Raw genomic sequence first — 13,766 nt, 5'->3', positions numbered from 1 at the left:
TAACCTCACCCAGGAGACGGCTCGGGTCAGACAGTCGTGACGTGAGGATTTAAGGACGACAACGTGTGAAGCATGCAAACAAACAATCCTTGATTCATACGCTCCTCATCTGCTGGTGACAACCGACCTCCGACCCTACAGCACAGACGAGACAGTCAACTAACTTTTATTAATGGACGGATCAATCTTTGTGTTGCACATCACAAATGAAGATCTTCGTCCGTCAGCGCCCCGCAGGCTCGTTCCTCTGTGCACGGCGGGATGGCGGAGAAAAAGGCGTTACCGTGGCGATCTTACAGATTCACTCGCGTTTTATTCTGAAAAGAATGTCGCTGTTTCGCGGCCTTGTAAGCAACGTCTGGCGTTTCCGTGGCAACGGTTAACATGTGACTGAAACTGTGCTCGGGTTTTGAAGAAGTCGAGGCATCAAAGGAAAAGTTCGTCTCTAACTTTAGTGTCTGTTTATGAAGCTGCAGAGACAATAAAAGATCTTTGATGTGACATTAATTACAACAACTTAATGAAACCGCAGAGTCATCAGAGCATTTACTGAAGACAGAGGGATTTAAAGCAGACTGTGTGTGGATAGAAATGAACATGGTTGTGGATGTTTTTCTCCTAAATTAAAAACGTGAGTTAAAGTTTTATAAATGGACAGAAAAAGTCTTCTGTCTCAGGAAGACAAAGACGCCGTCCTGTCTTTCTTCCTGCATCTCGCTCGGTCTCGTTTTTTCGAGCACGGTGACATTTCGGCTCTTCATCATGAGTCCGCTTTGGTCAGAGATTTCTGCCTCTTAAAGGATGTTTTTTTTTTTTGTTTAAAAGATGTCCGACGTCTCCGTGGCGGTGAAGAATCTCTCCTCGCAGCTCTGTGAGAGAACAACTTCCTGTGACCTTGACTCACTTTGTGTTTGTCTCTTGAGTGAAGATTGAAGCACACGTCACGGAGGTCACTCTGAAGGCGCTGAAGTGAACGGCGGCTGTGTCTGCTTTTTGTTCAAGGTCGAGGTCAAAGCACTCGGCTGTCGTAGCTCCAAAGTCTGTGGAGCTCGCTGCCTGATCGATCGGCCTCCTGCTTTAAAACACGTTTCAGTCCGTGGCTTTGAACTCCATTCAAGGCCTCAGCGTCCTTCTCTTCACACAGCACATCACATCGTTTTTATTGTTGATTTTATGCAGACGATGCAGCTGTGGTTAGAAATGGATTGTGATTTAAGTGGAGGAGGCTAAGGCGGGCTCTGATTGGCCTGGTGTCACTCCCCATGCACAGAGGCCGTGCAGGCGGCGGTCCACATTTGACTCCCACCTGCGGCCTCTTTTCCCGCATGTCATTCCCCTCTCTCTCTCTCTCTCTCTCTCTCTCTCTCTCTCTCTCTCTCTCTCTCTCTCTCTCTCTCTCTCTCTCTCTCTCTCTCTCTCTCTCTCTCTCTCTCTCTCTCTACTGTCCTTTCCTGTAAAAATAAACAAAGGAAAAGCCCCAAAATAATGCCAAAAAAAAGATGACGAAAGGAAGAGAGACAGGAAATGTTAGTAGAAGGTGAAAAGAAGTGAGAGGTCAGTTGCTGCTCGATGTTCAGTGCAGGTTTCCTCCTTCCTGTAGCTGCTGACCCTCCATCAGCAGAGGGCAGCAGCTCCTCCACCGTCCTCCTCTGTCGTTTGAAGCCACTCTGCAGAGCTCAGCAGAGTTTCTCCGCCCGGAGCTGCAGGCTTTAAAGCTGTAATTATTCTGTGCGCGTCGCGTCCTCACTGCTGCTGCTCTTTACCGGCACGCCACAGGTTAGACAGCGGTGCATGACTCATCCCGCTCGTCCAGTGGGAGCACAAATGGTCTCGGCTCCAGCTGCAGCCGAGCGGCCGGGCAGGCTGAGCCACGTTGTGTTTAGCTTTTATAGACGTACGAGTGATTCAGCTCGAGGTCTCCCCATGCAGCGTGAGTAACGAACCGACTGCACACGGTGTCTGTCTGCTGCAAGCACGCACAGACTACACACAGACACATTCACTTTTATAAGATCCACTCTGACTCCTCAGTCTGCATACTTCCCCGCTCTGCTGTCTTATCTTTGTCTCAGACACAAATCCCCATCCCTCTTTTTTTATTCCTCCCGAGACTGAGATCTGCCGTTTCGGGGGGCTTAAGAGTGATGTAACCCAGACCAGACTCAGCCCCCACCCACACACACACACACACACACACACACACACGCTTTGTCAACAAACCCCAAAGAACAAGGTGTGAACATCCATACACCTCCCATCAGCCTCCGTGTTTTGTCCCAGCAGCAGCAGTGTCCTGTCTCACACCTCCGTGTTGACCTGGGTGCACGAAGCCGAGCCGTGAGCGGGCTCGTCCATTTGCCCGACTCGCACAAAATGTGACACACATTAACCCCTCCATCAGACCTCACACCTCGGCGCTCTGTGCAGCAGCTGCATGGGTGTGCAGAGTCTGTGTGTTCAGGTGTGCTCGTCCCTCCGACACGTGTGCATCTCTACGCCATTATTAACCTGCAGATTGTTTACAACACGCATCACAATCAGACGTATTTTTCTTTTTGTGATTGAAGATTAGAGACGATAAAAATGTCCTTCAGATAGCCTAGCGGTTATTTGTCACATGCTCGGTGCACAGAGGCTGTGGGTTCAAATCTGACCTGGACTCTTTGCTGCGTGTCGCCCGCCCCTCCCTCTCTCTCTCCTCCCAACGTTCGCTCAACACGTCTCTTTTCAGTTTGTAAAAACTGGACGCAGCAGATGTTCGCTTCTCCGCGTCCGATTTGATTTGTCGATTTTGAACTCTGACGGGGAAAAAAAAAAAGTTGACTCATTAAAATCCTCACATGAGTTCACACATTATGTTCATCTATTGTCAGAGTGTCGATCTATTAGTTTGATCTTCGCTACATTTAAACATTAAAGCGTGAAAAACATCTTTGATTTGACTTCAAACGGTTGAGTTTTCTTTACTGAAACTGGAACCTTTCTCTCCTTACACAAGTCAAATCAACATATGGAGGGATGGAGGGGGGGGGGGGGGGAGTCGCACCCTGCCCCCCTGCCCCCCCTGTCACACTGAATATACAGGTTTCAGTTCAAACATGTGGCCCAGTGTTTCTCTTTTGATATTCTAATTGGTCGCCTCCCCCGTCGTCAGCTGATGAGTCTGATAAACTCTGAGAGTCCCCCCCCCCCCCCCCCCCGATACCTGAACACATGGGAAGCTTTCTTCTACAAACAGTGGAAGATGAAACAAGCGTGATGTGACGTTCATGCACAGAGTGTTCGGGCTCTCACACGGATGAAACGTCAGACTTATTGAAAACATCACGTGTGCATGATTTCACTCTTTTCAGGGTCAAAGACATTCAGGTTAAAAACAAACTTCAGGCCTTCATGCTGGATGGTGTGTGTGTGTGTGTGTGTGTGGTTTGAATGCTGCAGAAACATCATGATGCATTTCTCGTGTGTGTTGGCCTGCAGCCTTAAAGCGCGGCGTTGGGATGCAACAATCCATTCGGCCCGCGGTTCAACTCGTACCTCAGGTTTGTTTTGTTTTGGGCTCTCACGGCGCCCTCGAGGTCGGACTGTTTCTGTTTTTAAGGAGGATTAAAAAAGTAACAGCAAGAGGTTAAAAAAAAGAAACCAAGCTAGTCTTTAAAATCCAAAATGATTTTTTTGATTTTACGTTTAAGCAACAACTAAATGTTTCCGGTGTGATGTGAAACCAATAAATGAGCATATATCATGTCGAGTTAAAGAATGATAAGTCCTATATAGAGTCTCATACATACATAATGTGAAGTGTGTAAGGTTAAAGGTTAAAGGTTAAAGAGCTTCTCCAGTCCTGCACTACCTGAGCAGGTGTTCAGACAACGACAAACATGAAACAAAGTGATGATAAGAAAATCAGCTGCAGATCAGTTTCTTGTTTTTCTCTTTTTACCCCCCCAAAACAAAACAAAACAAAAACTACAACAAATACAACTTTAAGAAGAATAAAGAAAGACCAGAGTGATGCTGACTTTATGAGATTCATGATGCAGTGGGAGGCGTCCTTCTGAAAACAGCTCTACTGGAGTGAAACGTACAGGAGTGGAATAAATAACTGTGAGACTGCAGAAATACTCCGAATAATGTTTCACAGTCCTCGAAGCATGAAAGAGATCAGCTCAGACATCTGAGATCTTCTGGGACCTGAATTTATCAGAATCTGCAGCTCTCTGAGAATAAACCCACATGGCTGTGTCTCCAGCTCTCATTGGCCCTCATGGCAGCTGTTTGTGTAAACTCCATTTAGCAGAAAGCGCTGCCGCTGATCTGTAAAATTCTCACTACTGTTTTCAGCCTCTCAGATCCTGCGGGCTGCTCAGCTTTCATTCTGAGTAAACCTGAAACCTCCTGATCTTCAGACAGGAGGGCTGAGCTCAGGCTAGGCCCCGCCCCCTCCTCTGTCTCGCCTCCTGCTATAAAGCACTCCCTCCCTCAGGCCGGCTCAGACCAAAGTTTAGAGAGAGAGTGTGTGTGTGTGTGTGTGAGAGTGAGGATCCCCCGTGCCATGAAGGGAGAAGAAGAAAGAGAAGGGGGATTTCATTGATTTATTTAGAGGCTGTTCGACTCTCACGCAGCCTTCACATCATCTTTTTTTTTCCTCTCTCGTGGATTACTCGGATCTGACTCTTCAGGATTAAAAAAAAAAAAAAGGATATATTGTTTTGACTCAAAGCTATGGTGGCTTACGATGAACTGGGTAGCTTGGTGCCTATCAAACGGACTCTGCAAGTGATAGACTACCAGAACCAAGCCAACAAAGACTTAGAGGTGAGATGCTTTAAAAACCCACTGTGATAATATGTGTGCTCTGTTTGGCTGTGGCTGGGGGGTCAATGTTTGCCTGGATCTCATTAAGATGAGCTCATATCTTTGAGTCAGGTTGTGAGTGAATCAGCGCCTAACCCTGGTTTTTATCTCTCTTGAGCACACACTGTTTTCGTGTGTGCGTGTGCTGAGACTTTGAACTTTGTTCCCTGGCTCTTCACACAAAGCTTCAGACGTTGCCTAACTTGGAGAGAAGTTAATCATTAGAGATCCTGCTGCACCTAGAAAAACACTAAGAAGTGATGGGACCCCCCCTCAGAGTTGTGTATTCGCCCTGTCTGATGTTAAATATGCATCCCAGCAGGCTGAGCCTCGGTGGGATGTGGAGAATCGGTGTTCAGCGGGGGGTAAACTCCGAGTCATCAGCCCTGCTTCCTTTCTGAGCTCTCATACATGCAGATAAAGCAGGTGATCAGTGATGCATTCCTTCATCTACAAACCTGCTGAGGAGCACGCAGGGCCACCTCAGCTTCGCTCTTCCTCTTTATTTGAAAGCTCAGTTCTCTTTTGGAAGAGATTTCAGGAAAGTGTTTCATTGACGATAAGCCACGAGAGAAAGGAGAAGTTTACCCCCCCCCCCCCCCCCCCACCTCCCCCGTCCTGCGGTGACTTATCAATGACCTCGACTCTGCCTGCCCTGTTCCCATCTCCTATCAAGCTCACGCTGTGCAGCAGCCGCGGGGACACATCTGTGGTGTACAGCAGAGGACTTCAAAGCACAGGAAGGGAGTTCCTGATATTTATGAGCTGGTAATCTGAGGTTAGAGGAGTTTCTGAGGAGCACATCTGTGCATGATGTGTGTCTGCAGGGTCATCGTTCCCCCTGATAAAAAGTCGAGCACAAACCCCGGATCTGTCTGGTTTCCTGAAGTGAGCCAGACTCGCTGATACTCCGGCGAGTTCGCAGGTGAAACCGCCAGGAATAGCAACTTTCCCCCCGTCAGCTGATAGACAAACAGTGGGACCGCTGGCTTTGTGTTATTCTTGGACTAATTCTATTGGACAGGAAGGGAAACACCCTCCCTGCTGTACCTTTCTGATTTCGCTCTCTGTTGATATGAAAAGGTCACACATTTGAGTCTGTGCGTGGAGACCGCAGGCAAACAGCAAGCAGCTGTCTTTGACGGCTTCGGCCACCAGGGGGCTTACAAAGTTCCCATGCCTGGCTGTCTGAGTGTTCTGGTCCAATGTGCAGACGGGGACCGCAGCAGACCGTGACTCGACCGCAGCAGCATCAGCTCACAGCAGACCGAGCGGATCTGTTCAACAGCTGTGTCCGCAGAGAGCCCCGAGCCTCAATGGCTGCTCTGTTTCCCAGAACTGCTGAGCCAAGGCAAAAACCCTCATTTGGCCTGAGTCAGGAGAAAACACAAGCAGCTTTTTCGCACTGGTTTTAGAGAGCAAGCACTCATTAGTGTGAGGTTTTTTAAAATGCAAACTGAAGAAATGCTAATTACAGCTGCGGACGTCTGGTGTGGACTTTTTGAAGAGGCTGAAATCATTACCTCAGATCTGCAGCTCTTTGATTCCTGCAGCCTGTTGTCGTTGGCACAAGGCCAAGCAGCTCTGCTTTCTCCCTGCCTGAGGGCGACGTGGGGGGGGGGGCTCACCTGGCCCAGGTGTGGTGCTGCTCTCACGCGAGGCCTGTCGGAGAGCCTGTCTCGACTCGCAGCTCCAAACGTGGCGGTGCAACCCCCTGCGACGCCGCGCCGTGTAAACACTCAAACAGGGGACAGAGTCTGAAGTGTCCTGACATACTGCCACACTGTCCCTGCCAGTGCTGCTTTGTCTCTGGGGAGCACAGATCAGGAAGTGTTTATCTCACTCTGGAGCGGCGCTGGGGCTGTTGTCAGGTCAGATAGTAGCAGGGGAGGGGGGAGACTTAACAGCTGAGAGCAGGGTCTCGTGCATTCCTGGCATTCCTCCAGACCCCTTTCCCCTTCCAGATCAGCAGTCAGAGAGGGTCTTTGTGCTCAGTGGGCTGTCCTGGCTCGAGTCTCTTCACATGATGGAGCCAACAGCTGCTGGAGCTGCTTCCTCTGCCTGTCCGCCGCTCAGCCAGCCAGTCTGTCTGCGGCTCCACTTCGGCTCCAGCAGCTCCGATTTCCTCCCCTCAAAAACTAGGAGAGCAGTCCATAACGAGGATTTATGACTCGACTTGATGTGTTTAATCTCAAGGAAGTCACACGAGAGAGCCTGGACTTGCTGCTGAGGTCTGCTCGGCTGTGACTGATTGATTTGTTCTGTCTCTCACACGATGAGAAGACTCGCCTCACTCATTTCTCCATTTCTTTTTCTCCCCCTCTCTTCTGCAGGAACCCAGCAACAAGCGTGTCCGTCCTCTCGGCAGGGTGACGTCGCTAGCCAACCTTATTTCTCCGGTGAAGAATGGGGCCGTCCGGCGCTTCGGCCAAACCATCCAGGTAAGAATAGGAACTACAGTGGACAAGAGAAACCTCTCGACTGTTCTGCACGTTGCACCAAACTTCTCCGACTGCGACGTCGTCTGACACCTACGGTTTCCTCTTTCCCACCATCAGGCCTCCTTCCGGGGGGATGGCAAGTCGCCGGGCGGGCCCCAGAAGCCTTGCAGCAAGGCAGCGGCCCCAACACCGCCAAAAAGGAGGAACAGCACTCTGTGGTCGGAGACGCTCGACGTCCACCAGAAGGGAACTTTCTCCACCAAAGAGATCAAGCGGCAGGAGGTGAGACGATAAAATACAGCACAAATGTTCAGGACACAAAGTGGAACGTTAGAACCCAGACAGTGGGAAGTTCAACATGTCTACCAGACTACTTTCACACACGCATGCAATATTTGTGTCAAACAGTCCAAATGGGGCTAAAAGCCATTCAGAGCTCATTTTCCTGTCTGTGTGAGCTCACATCCACCTGACGAGCCAACAAAGCAGCGCTCTCCTGCCCCACTTGTCCCGCATATGTCAGGCATCAGAGCCAACTGTCGAAGCCTGTACAGTTTGAAACAAAAGGCGAGAGCAGCCAGAGTTGATCTCAGCCGTTTGGCAGCAGCCGGGTTTTTAGATTGAGTCTAATGGTTGTAATAATGACTTCCTGATTCATGCATTTCGCTAAAAGTATCCTTCTCTGCCCCCTCCTCTCTCCAGGCCATATTTGAGCTGTCTCGTGGAGAACAGGACCTGATAGAAGACCTCCAGCTTGCACGCAAGGTTTGTCCTTTTAAATCTCCGAGGCAGTGGGAGTACATATAAAGCAAACAGATTAAATCAAAGTCTGGCAGGGGCTGCATGCAGCCACGCCAGGAACTATAAAAAGCCAAGAGTTACTCCTCTGCCTTTGTCTCGAACCCCCTAAAACTCTGCTGTGGATATTTTTAGCCATCGCCTCCTCTGCTGAGATGTTGTCTGACCGCTTTGGCTCTGCTTCCGTACACAGGCGTACCATGACCCCATGCTGAAGCTCTCCATTATGTCCGAGGAGGAGCTGACTCACATCTTCGGCAACCTGGACGCCTACATCCCGCTGCACGAGGACCTCCTGGCACAGCTTTCCAAAGCCACAGGGCCGGACGGGACCGTAGGGCAGATCGGAGAGATTGTCGTGAGCTGGGTAAGCTGCTTTGATTCTGTTTCATCTCACCTGGGTTCACCACTAAAAAGAGCCGCACTAATAAAAGCGTCCCTTCTCCCCCTGCAGCTGCCAAGGCTCAACGCCTACAAAGACTACTGCAGCAACCAGCTGGCAGCCAAGGCTCTTCTGGACCAGAAGAAGCAGGACCGACGCGTGCAGGACTTCCTGCAGCGCTGTCTCGAGTCGCCCTTCAGCAGGAAGCTGGACCTGTGGAGCTTTCTGGACATCCCACGCTCTCGCCTGGTCAAGTACCCTCTGCTGCTGAAAGAGATCCTGAAGCACACTCCAGCTGAGCACCCGGACGCTGCGAGTCTCGAGGAAGCGGTAAGTCAAGGAAACACATTTATTTCGCACGAGTATTTAGATCTTACAAAGTGGCAGCAGTGTAATATTTGGATGCCTTTTTTTGTGTTCAGATCACCATCATCCAGGGCGTGTTGTCAGACATCAACATGAAGAAGGGAGAGTCTGAGTGCCAGTACTACATCGACAAGCTGGAGTATCTGGACGACAGGCAGAAAGACCCTCGCATCGAGCAGTGCAAGAGCCTGCTGTGTCACGGAGAACTGAGAAACAAGAGCGGCACGGTGAGCACACAAACCCATAAAAGGCGGCCAGGCAGGCTCATGATACTTCCTGCCTCGCCGCTTCCCGAAACCAAACTCTGATTTAACAATACGACGATGATCTTTGATAAGCGTCTTACGTTACGCAACACTGCCCTGGTTTTAATCTTTTCTTTTCTTTTCCTTCCAGAAGCTGCATGTGTTCCTGTTCACCGAGCTGCTGGTCCTCACACGCCCAGTCACAAGGAACGAGCGCCACTGCTTCCAGGTTTACCGACAGCCAATCCCAGTGCAGGATCTTGTGCTGGAGGACCTGCAGGATGGAGACGTCAGAATGGGCGGATCCTTCAGAGGCGCTTTCAGCAATGCAGACAAAGGTGAGGCTCATGAGAGTTGACACGCCTTAGGTTATTAAACATCCAGACTCTGAATTGTCTTCAGCTGATTGCGAGATCATTCCTCGTCAGGAGTAAAGATTACCACTTAAACTCATTCCCATTTTTCCTCTCTCTCCACAGCAAAGAACATTTTCCGGGTGCGCTCCCAAGACCCGAGCCAGGCTCAGTCCCACACGCTGCAAGTCAACGACATCTTCCACAAGCAGCAGTGGCTCAACTGCCTCCGCAGCGCCATCTCCGTCCACCGGCCCCTCAGCGAGCCCTCCACGCCCTCCCCGCCTGCCAGCGACACTCGCTTCAAACGCCGCCCCTCCTCCGTTTCCGCCATCATCCACATGGAGGAAGCGGATGAGAACTGCCTGCAGCCGGCCTCTCAGTCCGCCCCCACCTCTCCGTGCAACAGCTCCGCCCCGAGTCCCACCTCCTCGTCTCCCTCGTCGCGCTCCTCGTCGTCCTCTTTGTCGACGACATCGTCAGGGGCGTCGCCGCTGCTCTCCTCTCGCACATCGCACAAAACCAAAAAGGACAAGAAGTCTCTGTGTTCGTTAGGGAAGAGAAAAGAGACGATGGTGTGAGCTTCGCCAGGAGGAGAAAATGGACTTCAGAGCGGACATTTGTTTGTACATAAATGTTTAAAAACCAACGAGGAGAAGCGTGGGACTTGTATTTATGTGTGTCTGCGTGCGTATTATTACAACAGTGTTCTCTGTTACTGTCCTCTTCGGCAGCTATTTACCTTACCCCTCCATCCGAGTGCATCCCACAGAGAGACAGTATTCTGGTGACGTGCACAGCCTCCCCCTCACTCTGAAAAAAGGGAGGCTTAATGAAAAGCAAACACGTGCGTGTTGATTTCTTGAAGATCGAGGTGGTGCATACAATCCTGTTTACTATTCAATTGATATTTAAGCATTATTTTAGACCTTATGTGGGGGCTAATGAAAGTTTTACATTTTTATATTCTAAAATGTATTGTAGTATTTTTGTAGGTATCTTAAAGCAGCACTGTTTTAGCCTTTTAGGTGAATTCTTTTGAGCATGTGTTGAGCAGAAAAAGAAAGACGAGAATCCCGATCAGGTTTGCTACGCAAGGATACGAATCTCTGTTAAAGATTGAAGAGTAATCAGAAGACGTCTTATTATTTTTATACATTCCTTTAATGACAGATGTTAGGATCAGGAGGCATTAATTCAAATCCAGTAACTGAAGAGATTTCAGTTTTTTCTCTGTTAGTACAAAGACATCATGAAGATCATCTGATGTTAAAATCATGTTGGAGAGGAGGATTTTCATTTTGAAACAAAATTTTGAACTGAGCCATGTTGGTTTTAAGAAAAGCTGACTTTCCAGAATGAATCTTTTTTCAGTGTAGTATCTTGCATGGAGCTTTAGTTGTGGACACTGCATGCACCCGTAGAGGCTACGGGGTGTATTTACTCGTCCTGAGTGACGGGACAGTTAAACATGGAAAAGACTGACTAGCAGAAAGTTGAAGAAGGCTGAAGAGGAAAGAGAAAAGATGGAAGAAGATGTGTTTTTGAAATGAAAGAGAGCAAAATGTTAGAGTCCATTAACTTTCTGTTTAAGTTGATGTGATTATTTGCTCACAGATTGATGAAAGGGTGAAAATCAAGTTAAGAGTTAGCGATGGGAAAAAAAAGTATGTGAGGGAAAGGAGACGAGAGAAGAGTTTTTGTACGTGAAAAAAAAAAGTTTTTATTGAAGAGACGGGAAAAAGAAAAGACAAAGGGGCAACGTTGTTTGCCATGAACTGTATGTAATTAAAAGAACAATAAAGATCTGTGTAAGATTTGAAACTGAACTTTTGGCTTTGTATCTTTTTTACTGAACGATGACTCGAAGCGTTAGCTCATCATATCGGGAAATAAAGTTATTTACTGTTACCAGTTACAGTCTGATGTTACATTGGCTAAAACAAAGAGTTAGCTTAGCTTAGCATTAGGACAAAATTGTATCAAAAACATTTCGCCTGAATGTTGTTCGCAAAACCCTTTAAAAAAAAACAAAAAACATGACAAGATGTGGGCTGAATCACTCAACATGATCATAAAAAGGCTTACAAATAAAATTTATTATTATTATTACTCAATATAGTACCCTAATTGTATTGTGAAAAGTAGCGTACAAGCAATAACATGCATTGCCAATCAAAACTTTTAAGTAAGTGGAAAGTGGTTTAATTCTACTGACCTAAATCAGGCGAGAGATTTAATTGTTGGCGGCGAGCGAGCGAGTCATCGTGCACAGAGAACTCAATCGCTGTGCAGCGACGAGTTGGGGGTCACTTGTGATTTCGAACACAACCATGGCATTCGCAGAAGATAAGATTTCAGCCAGATACACTGAGCTCGCTGCTTTGTGATAAAACCAAACTACTGATTTAACTGATTAGTTTACTGTATTTATCAATCAAACATGACATTTTATCAGAGGGACTGTGATTAACTTTTAGGCTATTTGTATTTTAAACATCTGTGACCAAGCTAGCCTATCTGGTTCTTCTGGTTTCCAAACATTGTGATAAATTAACTTAACAGGCCATGAATTATAATGTCAATCTGAGATAACTGGCTGCTAGTCTTTATTCTAAACTAAATGCAAACTTCCAATTTTCATTGGAAACTCAATCTCTATGCTAATCTCAGCTAACAGGCAGTCATTATTATGTTTAGCTAGCACACGGCCAGTTGTTTTGCTAAACTAATCTAACAGGAGGTTCAGTTTGTGTTCAAAACTAACAGGTCAGTTTTCAATTGCTAACAGTCTGCCATTTTTATGCTAACGTTTGAGTTTAGATGTTTACCTCAGTTAGCAGGCTGGTAGTTCACATTAAGCTATCTTAAATCTTAGCATTAATTCTGAGATTAGAAGCAAACAACCTCCAAGTTTGCTTGTTAAACTATTTATGCTGCTAATTTTATTCAAATATATATAAAACAGCGTGCATATAAAATTTAGCTTCAGGCTCACCAGGCTAACACTTCTTTATTAAACTTAGTTAGTCTTTTCTAACCAGCTGTCAGTTTTCATGCTAACTAAGCTAACTGACTGTCAGCTGGTAGACCAGCTTCCGTTAGCTGGTTGAAGCCACGATAGTAATGCTGGTATCCCTGCTCATGACACACCAGCATGGCCAAGCTGGTACACATGGTCTGATGTGTGTGACTGGTCAAATTACGCCAGACTAGCAAAGCAATGCTACTGGTAATGGTTGGATGGTGGTGGACCAGTATGGACCAGTATGGACATAAAGGTTTTAGTGCAACAGATGGATGTTGGAGTTCTGTTCTTCTGTAAAGATAAATGTGTTTATTTCTTTTTAACCAGGAATAATGTTAAGTTTGAGGCATGGCGAAACACATGGTGTCAATGTGACCCCATGTTGCAGATACTGAAAGTTGTAGGACTTTGTAGAGAACATTAATAAGACAGTTGATAATGTGGAAAAATGTTCCATCCAAGAAGAAATAAACTTCACCATGCAAGCAGCAAAAGCCTAATGCAGAATATCAGGATCATTTATTATTATTATTATTATTATTATTATTATTATTATTATTATCTAACTCTAAGCATCTAAAGCAAATAAAAGCTCTTCCCAAAGTGTAAATAAAGTGGTGTATGACTCACGTGCATGGCTGCAGGAAGTGGTGGCAAGGGGGAGATTTTTTAAAAATGTATTAAAAATATTTTTGCACAATTTAAATAAATTCTTTATGAATCTTCTGGGGAAAGATTTTGACACAAGTAGGCTGTTACATGTATTTATGATTTTGATTTAATTATTTTTAGGCCTAATCAACACAAGTAGACGACGGAAGTGACGTTGTCAACGTCAGGTAGGCTCGTGGCTGCAGACGCAGAGTGAAGTAGAAAGGTTCCCTGCCCGGTCCATGCTCGGCCTACGAGTGTCACAGTTCAAGATGAAGCATCATGTTGGACTAAGCTCCAGTAACAAACAAGAGCCATGTTTTCAGAGACAGAAACACTGATTGAGTTCCGTCTGTGCCATCCTGTCTCTGTGGCCTCACCTGAGCGCACCTTCTCAGCCTCACGTCTTTTGAAGACACGCAGCACCATGATGACCCAGAAAAGACTCGCAAACCTTTAAGTGATGAATGTCCACACAGACATCATGAACTCCCTGGACATCCGTCCCCCTTTGAGACTTTATTTCCACGACTCCAGAGCGCACGTGGACATTTGGACACCTGTAACCAGGACACCCTGTCTGCAGCTCAAAGTAAGGTCATGGTGCCGCCGTGCGCCTTCATATCTCTGCAGTGTAACGTCACT

The 13,766-nt window shown here is 47.2% G+C and overlaps 1 protein-coding gene across 1 annotated transcript; it reads left to right on the top strand.

Moving 5' to 3' along the window:
- The first annotated feature begins 4,482 nt into the window (after positions 1 to 4,482).
- net1 (neuroepithelial cell transforming 1) lies at positions 4,483 to 11,271 on the top strand. Its single transcript, XM_079334695.1, has 9 exons — positions 4,483 to 4,818; positions 7,191 to 7,298; positions 7,416 to 7,580; positions 8,001 to 8,063; positions 8,290 to 8,463; positions 8,551 to 8,808; positions 8,901 to 9,071; positions 9,241 to 9,427; positions 9,569 to 11,271. Exons 1-9 carry the CDS (start codon positions 4,726 to 4,728, stop codon positions 10,021 to 10,023), a joined length of 1,674 nt encoding a protein of 557 aa, XP_079190821.1. The 5' UTR covers positions 4,483 to 4,725; the 3' UTR covers positions 10,024 to 11,271.
- The last annotated feature ends 2,495 nt before the right edge of the window (positions 11,272 to 13,766 follow it).

The sequence above is a fragment of the Symphodus melops genome (assembly GCF_947650265.1).
Source record: "Symphodus melops genome assembly, chromosome: 22".
NCBI classification, from domain to species: Eukaryota; Metazoa; Chordata; class Actinopteri; order Labriformes; family Labridae; genus Symphodus; species Symphodus melops.
The sequence above is the reverse complement of the archived record's forward strand: the minus strand, read 5'-3'. Positions and strand labels throughout refer to the sequence as shown.

Coding starts and splice junctions, on each gene's coding strand:
- net1 (XM_079334695.1), top strand. CDS start 4,726: ATGGTGGCTTACGATGAACTGGGTAGCTTGGTGCCTATCAAACGGACT. Junction 4,819..7,190: donor AAGCCAACAAAGACTTAGAG/GTGAGATGCTTT, acceptor TCTCTTCTGCAG/GAACCCAGCAACAAGCGTGT. Junction 8,064..8,289: donor ACCTCCAGCTTGCACGCAAG/GTTTGTCCTTTT, acceptor TTCCGTACACAG/GCGTACCATGACCCCATGCT.